This window comes from Bombus vancouverensis, chromosome 7 (genome assembly GCF_051014615.1).
Source record: "Bombus vancouverensis nearcticus chromosome 7, iyBomVanc1_principal, whole genome shotgun sequence".
In the NCBI taxonomy this organism is placed as follows: Eukaryota; Metazoa; Arthropoda; class Insecta; order Hymenoptera; family Apidae; genus Bombus; species Bombus vancouverensis.
Genome location: NC_134917.1, coordinates 9,708,079 through 9,722,132, shown reverse-complemented (window position 1 = coordinate 9,722,132; position 14,054 = coordinate 9,708,079). Strand labels below are relative to the sequence as shown.

Sequence of the window (14,054 nt, the reverse complement as noted above, 5' to 3'; positions counted from 1 at the left end):
CATACCGTTATCTGTATAATACGAAACAAGCGTCAATTGATCGACAATTATCGCTCTGATACTTGGAAGTATAGTAAATACGAAATGCACGTGGCATTAAACTAGATAGATTGTTTAAAAAATGTATCTATTACTATTCTATACGCAAGCTCCTATTTAATAGAAATAATTTCGTAATATCACTTTCACTGTATACGAAGATAGTTCATTATTCTGTAACTAGTAACAGATATAGTTAGTATACCTTTTAGTAGTAAATTTTTTTTTCAAAATTGAAGAAACATTTATATAATTTATATTTCAATGTATTATAACCTCAATATCAATACATTTGCGTTTGTTTAAAAAAGAAAGTCGACTTCTACTGCACTTACCTGTTTACCAAGTCCACGGAGGGAATTTCCCGGCCATAAACCATAATTTTTTCATATTTGACACCAGAATTTGTAAATTCCTGTAACAAAATAATACCAAAAATAAACAAATAATCGTTAGTCACAAATTGAATTACATAAAAATTACGTCAAAAGTACATAACGATTGTTTGATCTCGCTTTCAAAAAAGAATTAATTACTAAGATTATATTAGGATAATTTCGTCCAATAATATTCCTCTTAGTAACAAATATATATAATTATTTTAAGAAACCATAAGAGAATGATAATCACTGTCAAAGAAGTCCGGCTGGTTATATTAAACCAATTATATCTGACTGATCGGTGAACATGACACTGACAACGATGACACGCACTCTCCGTTCATTTCTCCTTCATACCATGATCTCATAAAATCAAAAATTAAAACTAAAATAAATGCACCATAAAGACAACATCTATAGACATTTCTTCTTTCATGCTTTATTCTTCTACATTGATATTTATCAATGTATATATTTTGTATGTATAATTTATAATTATGTATAATTTCTATGTATAATTTTAATACTATATATTCACCATTTCTTATACGATTCGATAAATATCTAAAATATAAGAATAAATTACGATAACAAGGAATTATAATATCAATAAAATAATTCGTAAATTTTAGTGTTTTCAAAATGAGAATAAAATTGCTTAAATTAGATATTAAAAAAAGTTAATAGCATCTTTACGAATACTCATGTTTGATACTAATTTAATCTTTCTAGTGAATGAACCTCTTTCCTCTAAACTACACCATTCACAGGCCAAAAATTAAGGGTTCCACTAAGTATATCATTAGGTATAATATGCTCTAATTAGACGCGGGAGACAGCAAAAGGTATTCGTGTTAATTGCCGATACCTTGCGGCACCATTGATGCTCAAAAGCGTTGTAGTATTTCTAAAGCATTTTCTATCATAGATTCCAGGCCTCTTCGCATAGCAAATGACTGTCCATGAAGGGGAAAAGGGAGGAAAAAGAAGCACGGAACAACCGAGAAAAGTCTCCACTCCAGAACTTATTAATATAATTGATCGGTCTTAGGTTGTGACAGGTCTGACCTAAAAAAAAACACATACACTCTCACTATGTGGACATGGAAGTTCAGCGATCGAGATGTCGACAGTCAGTTATTCCAAAAATCTAATAATAAGTTCATTAGCCCTCGTCGTCCCTTGATCCTTCGTACAAATTAGTTGGACGCACTCGACTAATTTTAAATACCAAATAAAGCTCGGGCTAACACAGACGTAACGTTAGGCTTTCGTGAAAGGAACCAGGGGTAAAGCGAAAAAAGGGAGGCGAAGGCGTGCGAACGAACAAGCCAAAGGAAGAAAGAGAGATGACAGATAAACAAAGATAAGAGGAGAACCGTGTAAAGGAGCCACGTTCTCGAATAGCTGCTCGATCAAGGAACGCAGCTAGGGATCGCTTGCGAAGAAAAAAAAGACGAACATTTTTCGGTTTCAATTACGGAAAGATAAAAATATTCAAATCAATGGACATGATTTAGCATTTTTTGTATCATTATTATGACAAATTCTATTGTAAGATCTTTGCTGCAATTAATTTATTTACAATAAATGGATTAAACAGGTGTTGGTTAAACAGGAAACGATGGTTGTTTAACGTGAACTGTATACAATAACGTACTATAATTTAGGCAACTAGATAGTTAATTTGTAATACTCGTCACCACGGATTCAACGCTCTCTCTCACATGGACCACATTCTCTCGACAACGCAATTCGTACTCTCTGACTTCTCGATTCACAATCTCTGGCTTCTCCACTGACACTGACTATTAATTCATCTTTGTCTTTTGTCTTAGCCCCACCACGCACGTGCTCCGCAATAGCTCGTGGCCAGTGTCACGCAGATCTTTTCCGCGAAATTACTCGATTGAAGGACCGACGATGCATTGTTGGTCCTATCGGCACTTCCACTTTCTCGCGACATTGTTTATAATTCGCCTGATGTCTCTTAGGCCTTTCGTCCACGATACTACACTATTTTATCATATGAAATTTAATACTGCTCTTATCATCTTAGATGATATTCTTAAAACAGGGTTAACGTTAAATCGACATTTAACAGTAATTACAAACACATGACATTAATCGATAATTTTGATTGTTGTTTTGTACACATAATTTTATAAATTGCAAATATTTTAGCTTGCCTGTTTATCATAGTAACGATCCGTATTTGTCAAGTCGATGATGTATTTGAGCCGTGGAAATGCTTCAAGCAGTACCGACGTTGTAAATCTGTAACAATAAATATATGCAACCAAATTAAAAACATTAAACGTTTCAATTTCGTTTACTGATTACTGCGATCATTGCAAATAAAAAAAAATCTCTACAAAAATTTATATCGTCCATTAAATAGTAACACAGTATTCATTCAGAACATATTATAAAACACATACGATATGACTGAAACAACGCATTCATAAGAAAACAAAGACAGTGAAAAATATCTAATTTGTACTGAATATCAGGAAACGTTCTATTTGTGCGTGTATTTTTGTGCGTTTTTATATAAAACATATAAATCTTATATTTATTCTATATGCATATTTTATATAGATAATGTATGTATAATATATACGTTATACGCATAACATGCATCTACTGTCTGAAGAATTACTCTTAAAGAATGCTCTCCCTATTCGTATTGTAGACAGACAGACAACTTCATCCCACAGTCGAAAGGGGGAGAACACAAAAAAATCCGCCGACTGTCACGATGGTCTGTGTTACGAGAGAATCTTTTTCAAGGGCGCGATCTGGACAACGCGATGATATATTAGGGGAACAAAGAATCTGGTCCCGAGCTAAAGGGCCGGTATTAAGCGGGGGTGTCGGCCCAAATAGTTTCACCATCCCTTTCAATATATCAAATTCTCCAAAGGCTTGTACCAGGGATGATAGCACGGGCCCGCTTGTCTCGAATAAATATTTCTCATAAATAAACAACCGTCCTGGTCCGTGTTTGAAAGTTATTAAAAAATCGAAATTTATTAGAAGACTAATCGATTTAAAAGCCATTAACGAACACCTTACGCGTTTCGACAGATTTATATCTTGAACAGAAGGAACTTGGTAAAGTGTATAAAATCATCTTTTTCCAATGTAGTTTTACGCTTAGCAAATGTTAATAATCGAATGATGTACACTGGCTCGTGAAAGTATTCGAATAATAAGGAATAATAATGAAATAATAATAAAGAATAATAAAGAAAAAAAAATAAAGAAAGTAATTCGAATTTCTCAAAAGCGTTTTATGTACAAATACAGAAAAGAGCTGACTCGCATTGTAACGAGACTTAACAATTTTAAAAATCTCTCAATTGAGGAGTAACATTACTCATTTAATACATATTTGCTAAAGTATGAATGCAAAAACTTATCATGTACGTATGAAGTACTTATTATATGAGAAATTTAAGAGAATATTAAAGTAGTAGTATAGTGTGAAAATATGCAAAATATATAATAAATGCAAATTAATCGAATGACGAATTACCATGCTAATCAACTTACCGTTCTTCCGGTTCTAGCTTGTTGCACAGTGCCTAAAACAAAAAGAAGAAAACAAATCTAATGAATTATCTAATGAAAGAGTATAGGGAATAATTAATAACCCCGGATATTGGCAAGTGAGTTGTATCTTCACGCGCGAAGTACTTTAAAAGAGACGTTGAAAAGCATATTCGGGTAGCTGCATCATTTATGAGAGTTACAACATTACACTGACCCGTATCTATAGCGAAGATAAGATAAAATGCCAGTCATCTCCTAACTAATTAATGACGTGTACAAAACCGAAACAAATAAGAGGAACACGAGTATCATTCACGAATTTCATTTAATTTTCGAATGATCGATTGGCTGCCGTCTATTGTTAAATAAAGATAGACGATGATAGTGACAATCATAATAGAAATATACATAACTTTTCAAACAATGATCGTACAATATTCAAAAATATTGTTCTAAATCTGTTATTGCACTATTCTACCTTATTTTACAAATATAATACAAACATAGGCAGTATGATATAATGAAATAAAACCATAATTATCTCCAAATTCACTTTCTACGTTATCTAGATCATTCACTGTCAAGTTGTATGATCTCAAGCTTTGTTAATTGAATTTACCAATTTATTATTAACTAATTAAATTTACTAATAATGAAATGCGAATCTGATAAGGAGTAAGCGATATAAAACGAACCACATGACAGATTCGAGGGAAATCAGCTACATAAAAAAATGGAAAAGCTTGATCGAAAAGTGAAGGAGCGGGAAGAATAAACACACGTCTCGCATCTATTTCACATAGTTTGGATAGCGTACAGCTATGAACGCGTAAATTGAAACTTTGCTTCGTCCGCTTGTAGCATCGCACTCGCTATGGGTGGGCTAATGATAATTACGGGTTTAGAGTCCGCGATCCGATTGACTGGGCGGAGAGATCGTATCTACGGATGAGTACGGAATGAGTATCGGTCGCATTAATAACGGGCTTGTGGTAAAACTTTCGTATCCAAGCATAATAATCCATTGTTGACTAGGTGTGCGACTTTGGTAGCGCTGTTATAGTTGCACCACATCTAACTTATGGAAGTGCAAGTAATCCGTTCATACTTCTCAGACTGACAAGCGTCATATATGTATATATAAAACTACGTACATCCTAAGTTATAAGCATTAAGATACCTACAGAAAGCAAGAAATATTTTATGAATGATTTTAGGAAATTACTAAAACGTTTAAGAATTATTACCTCGTTCGAACCTTACATAGAGATATATAAAGATTCTAGGATCTTAAAATAAATAAATAAATATCAATGTGTAACCGAGACAATTGTACTTAAAAGATACAAAAAAAAATTCCGAAACAATTAATACGTATTACATTTATTAAGAAGTCATATACAAAGTGTTACCGTGCTGATAGTACAAGCCGAAAGGTGATGAATCTACATTAAAAAAGAAGTGAAAAATATACAATACAATTTTTCTGTATGACCGTGCGTGAAAATCCAGTTTGACAATTTGCCAAGTATTCTTGAACTTGACTTACCCCAGACTGAACAAGAGCAGATATTTGGTAGGAGGTAATACTACACTTGAAAGTAAGTCAATACCGTAGAATAGAATTTTGTCGTTAAGTTGCTTTCTTTCCGAGAAAAATAAAATTGAAAATTTATTATGCGCGTGTACCAGTTTCTTAACTAAACACGTTCGAACTTTATTTTCCTCAAAACTGTGCCTGAAATGGGAAAATTGCATTTTACATCATTCACCTATTTTCACATGTATTATATTAGAATAATCTCCTGTTGATCGTTTACGCATACCTAGTTCGTAATTAGCCAAGTTTTAGTATATTTGATAAATTTTCAAACTCAATTTTCTCGAAAACGAAGCGTTCTCTATATTCTTGACTCATTTTTTCATCTGTTTCCGGCTTGTACCAACAGATATCGGCAACACTATAGTTGCCGAATCTAATGCTTACTAATTGAAAATTACTATAAATGAAAATAATTCATATGCTATAATGAAAATACTGAAAAAACATGAATTTCAAGAGTAAAACAGTAAAAAGGTTGAGAACATATAGAAACGCGAAAGAGAAGAAGCGAGCAAGAAGCCGCAAAGAAGGAGAAATTGAAGCTGTGGGATGCTGCCCACCTGTAAAATTTACTAACCCTGGCCACGTCAGGGGTAGTTTATTTTTCGCACAGTATAGTACAGCTTCCTCTGGTTGAAAGCAGGATCGGTCTCTCTGCTGATTCCACCATTCAATTTCACGATCCTTAGTCTAATATACGACCGCGACTAAATCAGGATTATCGACCGGCGAGCTGCGCCTCTATTGTAAGCCTTCGTGGCGGTCCGCACGAACTCATGCGAGAGCAGCCTTTTCGTAAGTGCATCTTCCCACCACCGGCACTTTCCTATTCGTTCTTCTAACTTCTTTTTGCTTTAGCTACAATCGCAAAATATCGTGTCATGTCGATACATCGCTTGTCCTACTCTGTTGTAATAATTATCAGGATTTAACGGTAGCTATAATTACGAGTAAAGAGTTTTATATAACCAGGTACATGTAAGTGTTTTCAGAGGAAAACGAACGAATGGTAGCTTTGAACATTGTAGAAATAAAGCTTCAATGTAAAACGTAATGGTACACGTTTTTACATTATTTAAGCTTTACCTGTTTCGTAACGAGAATAATCGGTAGATGTAAATACGATGACATCGGTAGGATATACATATATATATACCTTAGAAGGTAGAGAGATATCTTTTTATTTGGAAAGACATTAAAAAACGATGTGTTCAATATTGCAATAAGTATAAACATATATCACGGTTAATTAATCTATATGATATTATGACTATCTATATGATTTCGCAATATGACAAATGTAAATATAGGATGTTCATCATTGTCCATTTTATTTTCAAAAAATATATATGAGCAATATAAAGATAGATATATCTTTTATACTCGCTCATTTTAACTAGAACTAAAAGGACTAAATTTAATAAAAAATTTGAAGTAACTTTTAGCTAAATCCAATTAATTAACTTCATGGGATTATTAAAACCCCTTTAGAAAATTTTATACGGTCATTATTCATTTATGCATTTATTAGACAGTTTTAGATTTCTCGCTATCTATTAGGTAGTCGATGAAAAATATATTCTAGGAAATAATTACTTGCATACACCTATATTCTTGATACACACACGAAAGAGAAAAAGCGAGGTACTGTGACGTAAATATCTTCACGGTGAAATCCGTGGACGCCTTTCGCGATTCTTTTCGTGAAATTTCTCACGGCAGTTCCGCTGAAATTACGCCGTCGCGTCGGTTTTGGATGACGGGGCGAGGACCTTCGAAGTATTACGGCCCACTCGGCTCGAAAGCATGAAAGCGCACCCCTCATAAATATTCCCAATAAATACTACCAATATCTACCGTTGGGAGACGCCTACGTCGCACGCCGGCGTCTCCTCTTTGCAAAAGCTCTTTGCTGCATTCGCGCCTGATCAATTTATTCATTTGTTACGATACTTAACCCATTAACACGTTAACTGTCAAGCGAATTTTATAGATTTTTCCCTGGAAGCCACAATAGACGGAAATATACTAGGCTATTGAATTTTTGCAAAATATTCTATTCTATTTGCGCACCTTTTTCTGACAATGTTATCTAAATTTGTTAGTCTGGAATAAATTATAAATAATACGTAAAATTATTAATAGCATTACGCAAATAACACTACAGAATTAATTTGCAAATACACTATAACGCATAAATTACAGTTCTATCGAATTATACTTTAACAATAGAACTACCAAATCCGTCAAAATGACGAATTTTAAATTTTATTTTTCCGCAATAATTACCGAAAACATGCAGGTATTTTTATCAAACTTAATATCGAATTTTGTTTAAACAGACGCATAATCATATAGATTTATTTATTTTAATTAATAGCATTTGAATTATACTGATCTACATGCAGAGCATTTAGCTACATATGAAAAAACGGGTTGTTCTAGCGTTAATGAATAGTTTTAAAAAATATATCATCTATTTAAAGAAGTCTATAAACAACTTACAATCGAGCCAACCAGATTCGCCAACTCCCGCGGAACATGATTCACGACTAAGCGCATCAACAACGATCGTTCGAATGTTGTAAAAGTATTCTGATCGGCGAACATTGCACCGGCTGAACCAAACGACCTCCGTTGCACAAAACGGTTCAGACGATTTCTGTTAAATTCTCTTATGGACAAGGAGCAAGCTCGAGAGACGAAGGAAAGTACATAGAGAGAAGACAGAAAGGACAACTCGCGGGAAGAACATTTCGTTGCACGAGTGCGGCCAACGGTTATACTTTCTTATATAGAATCGTACAGAAACGCCATATAGACTACTATATGGCTGCCGCCAACTGATATATACGCGACGCTATCTGTATCCACTTACTTCCTCGTTTGGCAAACGATTCGAAGCAATTTAAAATGGGTCATCCTAACTAGAAAGACATGTACAACAAAGGAACGTGTCGGGAGCAGCACCCGCAATCAAATTCCTGAATCATTTCCCCCGATTATATTGTCTTCGATGTTCACCGAACGAAACACACGACACTCGTGCTTTGCCTTATGACATTTAAATTCTTGCGGTCGAACAAGCGAATTCCCAACAAGGGAAGAATTTTTAATTCGTACGAACTACCGTCATATCAATGATATCATTTTAAATTGGTAATAATCCCGCGTGAATAATTTTGAATTTCCTTTAAAATATCCATAAATTAGAGGAATTTACAATAGTATCGATAAAATTTCTAGGCGAATCATAAATAATTCATCGTAGCCGGAAATTCTAATAAAATGTCTATGGAAAGCATAAACATGGTGTTATTCAGTTTAGCATAGATCAAAACGATCCATCGAAGTCGAATAAGAAACGAAATGTAAATCCATTAATCTTTTCTATCATTTGCAGGCAGTAGGTATAGTTTTTCGAAAATGAAACGACTTTCCGAAGGTCCGTCGAAAATTGATTCACCACCTGTGTTGCGTGCCTAATTATTATCAGAGAATTCGGCGTTCATTTATGCACGTGGAATTCCGCGGGAAAAATATATTGACAGTTATCGATTAATAACTACTTGTTGAAATCTACTGCGCCAAGTAAGCACACGAAGAAAAATATTCACAGAAAAAATTAATTTTTCATTTTCAATACTAAATAAAATATTTGTACTTTATTATTCAAATTTTGCTTCAATGCAATATCAACATTTTGAAATGTGACAACTCCTTAAATTCGCCGCCGTCACATTATTTATACCTAAGCTTAGAAACCATGTGATACCTGTGAAAACCACATGAAAAATAGCTGGAGAGACAGAGATCGGCAAGATGGGAGAAACAAAAAATTCCATGATTCTTCCGAATCCTCCCATCGTGTCAGTAGTGGCGATCGATTGTCCAAGCAATATTAGTACCGGTAGCTGTGGGAGTCCTTTAAAACGTCTCTCTATGTTGTTCTCCGATCTTTTCTCCGCTCCTTTCAACAGATCCGCGCAGCAGATAAACTGACAATTAAAGCACACTGTGCAGTCTGTCTAGAGAAATCGTTAAGTATGAAAATAACTGTCCTATTGGACTTTCCCAAGAAGAAGGAATTCTCTCGAGGAGAATAGAAAGGGCCCTGTCATTTTCCATAAAATTTAGTATATCATGGTCACGCTGAGCTCCATAGTTTTTATCAACTTTCCATCGACAAGGACATTTTTATTCGATCGTAAAAAAGATAGTACAAGCGTTTAGGAATTAATTACAGACCTTGTACGTCCTGATATGGCAGTATACCTTCGCCATTCTACGTGTAGTATGTACATAGATAACAAATTAGTATCGGCTCGGCACGAAACTTTATAGACTGCCATTAGACACCGTGTGTTTCCTATCACCAGGCATCGTGAAAGCTCGCAGCTCAACGGCTGAGAACGTGTTTCTGGTTGGACATAAATAATAGAACCACGTCGGCAATCGCTATAATTCAATTCACACCTGATAACCGCGACCACAGAATTTCCATATTACAGGCAGTAATAAAATTAAAAATATTTTCGGGGCGGTCCGCACGCTTCGGGGGGTCCCGCCGCTCTTCTCTTCGCTCCAGACGAACGAGCCGAGGTTCGCGATCCTTCACGTCTGCTGTCTTACGAATTTGTTCCTCGAATTTGTTTCTCGTTGTCTCCGGTGGTCTTTCCTTCTATACGACAAATGGCAACCGAACCGACAAACCTAAATGCTGCTGGGAGGCTACCACTTTTTTTGGAATTCCTACTTCGAATAGTGACTTATGCTCGGGAACAGGCAAATAATTCTTTTAACTCGTTTCACATTGTTCTATAAACGAATAGAACAACCATTTAAAATTATCCCGAATGAAATGTCGAAACGTTCGGTATTTATTCCTCTTTTCTTTAACAAATCGATTATGCTAATCCAGTGGACGCGTGTAAAGCAAATTTGAAACGTATTGGAGTGAAACGTATGTATCCGAATAAAGAACGCTTTGCTTCGTTTATTAATTGGAAATTATAAAATAATCAATCTTAATCCACATAATCGTAATTCATACCTCGTTAAATCAACGTTCGAAGGTTTCAAATTCCATTCGACAAATAAATCACGACATTACGAAAAAGAAATCTATTATGGCCAAGCACCTAACGGACATCCAGCTGACAGTCATAAATTTCAGCCAAAAAACTGACCGAAGAATCAATTTCGCCGACAAGAAGATGAATTCGGTAACCTATAATCTATACACCTAATCCGTATTACACTCACAGGCGTTATTTCCCTGGCGTACCTTTCACCGGCGATTCCTGGGTCCGTCCAGTTGATTGTTTTAGCTACAGGGGTGAGAATACATTATACATTAACGAACAAGCCGGCACGACCAAAAATAAGATTAACGACTCGCAGGTATTTACGACCATGACTTGTCGGGATCGTTTAAACAAATGTTTGTTTCCTGGCTGAACGACTCCGCCTCGTCAGCCTTTCTTTGCAGGTCGTGCAACGAGTTCCTTTGGATCTTTTAAGCGGCGGCGTACGCGCTCGTGGCACCGCACCAATCACCCCCAAATATACGCCCACTTTTGTCATCCCCATCGGTGCCGCATTCTATCCGACCGCATTGCCAAGAAGTTCATTTTTGTGGACGAAACAGCCGGCGAGCACGCATGTACTCGATCAACGAAATTACTTCCCAACGTTATCCATTCGATCGTTTGTACGCGATCGCATGTACCTAAACGCCAATTTTCTCGATATAACGCGCAGATTTACGATGCACCGTTTACCTCCGTTTCCCTTGTCGCGAACAAATCAGGGAACGACGGTGAAGAAATAACGTGTCGGAAAACAGCCAACGGATTATAAATTTGACAATTTCTTCGCGTGCCGCTGCGGCATCTGATGAAAGATGTTACATTTAACGCTGTTGTAGATAACGTTGCTGCGTCCAAAACCGTTTGAGGTTTCGAGACGCAAACTGCGTCCAACAAGAGAAAGTTCCAAACTTCTCCCTCCTGGACACGACTTATAGTTAGAAGTCTCGAACAGTGTTGAACGCAACGAAGACATCTACAACAGTGCTAAGTATGACAATGTTAACCGTGATAACTCGATCCGTGAAAGCCTCAAAACTCTCAGATGAAAGATGGGAAGAAAGAGGAAAACTAGGGTTAACCGAAGATATAGAGGAAGAGGAGAAAATCAGACGAAAACGAAAGGATACCGCGAAGGACAAAGACGGGAAAAAAGGGAAAATGTCTGTGGGGACAGAGGGTGAAAGGAGAGGCAGGTAGAACAGAACGGTGGGCGCTGGCTCATACGCGCGCCATTCACAAGAAATTTATGTACCAGAAGCATAAAGCCACTGCCGCGTCTTCCAGACCCTAGTGCATCGGAGACATCCAAACTACCGAATTCACAAATGTTCTTTTCTTCCCCATTCTCTCTGTCTTCCCCCTCTTTCGTCGAACTCATTCCTCTCTATACACGTATTGTAGCTACAATTCAAACGGATGCTGCATTCCAGCGGATATAGTAATGTCGGATATAAGAAACGCGAATCTGATGGAGGTGGACGAGGAGAGAGAGAGAGTGGAGAGATAAAAGAAAAGTAACACTATTGCCCCTCAACGATCGTCGTCGGTCTATGAGAAATTCCTTACGGGACGTCTGTAAGCCATTATTCGATGCGTTTGTATTAAAGGGAGTCCCCAGTACACGTATAGCCGATGTCATTATGTTCCCTTAACGATTGAACACAAGCACATAGTATTGTTTAAATGAATGTCACTCGGTACATCCGGGAATGGTTCTAGGTGGAATGGTAAGACTTCGACGTTAAAAGGACAAAGATCCTACATATCCAAGCAATATTCCGGGATCTATTCTCTTTGAACGAATTTATATCAGACTGTTGAATACCGTGGAAACCGCGAGTTTCTTATCTCTGTCAAACGGCCAGAATCGATCAAAGTAAAGTAAAATAAAGGATTTTTATATGCACAGTTTGTTATATGGAATATTTGAATATTATACCAAAGGATTTATCTTTGCATTATAAAACTCAACAATTTTGTATTATGAAATATTACGTTCTTGCATTCGGCCCAATAAGAAGTTACTTATCTACACACAGACATATTTTATATACAATGCATCGTACAATTTTTACGCTGCATAATATAAATTGAATTTTGCCTAACTAGGTCTACTAACTTGTAATCCATTTTGTCATCTAATTTTTAATTAAACCAGTTAATGGAATAACAGAATACCTGAATAGCAGAATAAGCCTCTAAGATAGAAGCAAAAAAAAAAAAGATTTAGCTTCTAAGAGCGCAATATTTTAACGTTTTAAGCTTCCTAGAGTTATGCAAAAAAGATACGTATAAACAACACATACACACATAGTAGCGTAATTATGAAAAGAAAGTACTTAGCAAATTCTAGGTAATAATTCCACCTCTGTAATGATTTCGTAGAACGCGTGAATATCCGTGAGCAGGTAAACATCAACCAGGCGGATTGGTTGCACGCGTATGCAACAGACCACGCACCCACATACGGCAGTAAGTACATAGTACCTGCGCGTAACGATGGCTCGCAAAATAAGAGAAACGGCGAAACACGATCGGGCAGGAAGATAAGGTTGGCTACTGCAAGATCTCCTTTACTCCGCGGGGTTCCCGGAAAGAGAGGGCCTCGAGATGGACACTCGCCATCTCATCTAGCAGAGATAGGCTGTGGCCCAGCTACCATATCTGATGAAACGCGATGGATGGGACAGCGTGACACTAAAGTACGAAACAAAAGTGTCCTCCGTGGCGTGCTCCGCTCTGCCCCACGGTATCTAAAACCCTATGTTTCGACCACCCCCTTCGGCACCCACACCTGGAACCACGCGATGACCGCGTTGGGACCCGACAAAAACTTTTACTATCTTTTCGTCAATTTGTTACCTACTTTCACGTTAGTCGCCGAGTCACCTCCCTCTATAACGTTTGCCTTTTTTATCCTAACACTGGACACGTATAAAGCTCGGAATCTTTCCCCCGTATGAATACATAGCGGTATCATTTTATGTATTATCATGTTTCGTGTAGTCAGACGTTCATACGATTGTCTACGGATTTTTATGCAAATTTATACTTTCACGAATACAACCGAAGAAATAGAAGTTAGACAGAGACGTTTGTTTTTTATTTATTAAAAGTTATAACGAGTACCTTGTATATTTTATATATTTTCGCATAAAATGACCGATTTTCCACATTTCTGTCCTTTACAATCGCTAAAAATTTGTAGATGATCTTGACAAAATTAATGTTTGCCTATGTTCAGGCAGAGATATACTCATATACAAAATTTAATAAAACGATTTAGATTCCTCATTTTATCCCAGTATTCTCTATTGGTCTGGTTAATTGGAGTTCTTGGAACAGCAGCCCGCTATTTCTCTCGATATCCATGATTTTTCG

The 14,054-nt window shown here is 36.4% G+C and overlaps 1 protein-coding gene across 1 annotated transcript in view; it reads right to left on the bottom strand.

The window, feature by feature from the left end:
• LOC117159020 (RNA/RNP complex-1-interacting phosphatase) overlaps positions 1-14,054 on the bottom strand; it is a 43,132-nt gene that overhangs the window by 20,548 nt on the left and 8,530 nt on the right. The window contains exons 3-5 of the mRNA XM_033338493.2: positions 3,978-4,009; positions 2,609-2,696; positions 375-454 (exon numbers count right to left, since the gene is read on the bottom strand). Of these exons, the coding sequence (XP_033194384.1) occupies positions 375-454; positions 2,609-2,696; positions 3,978-4,009 (200 nt within the window). The remainder of the gene's footprint in view (positions 1-374; positions 455-2,608; positions 2,697-3,977; positions 4,010-14,054) is intronic.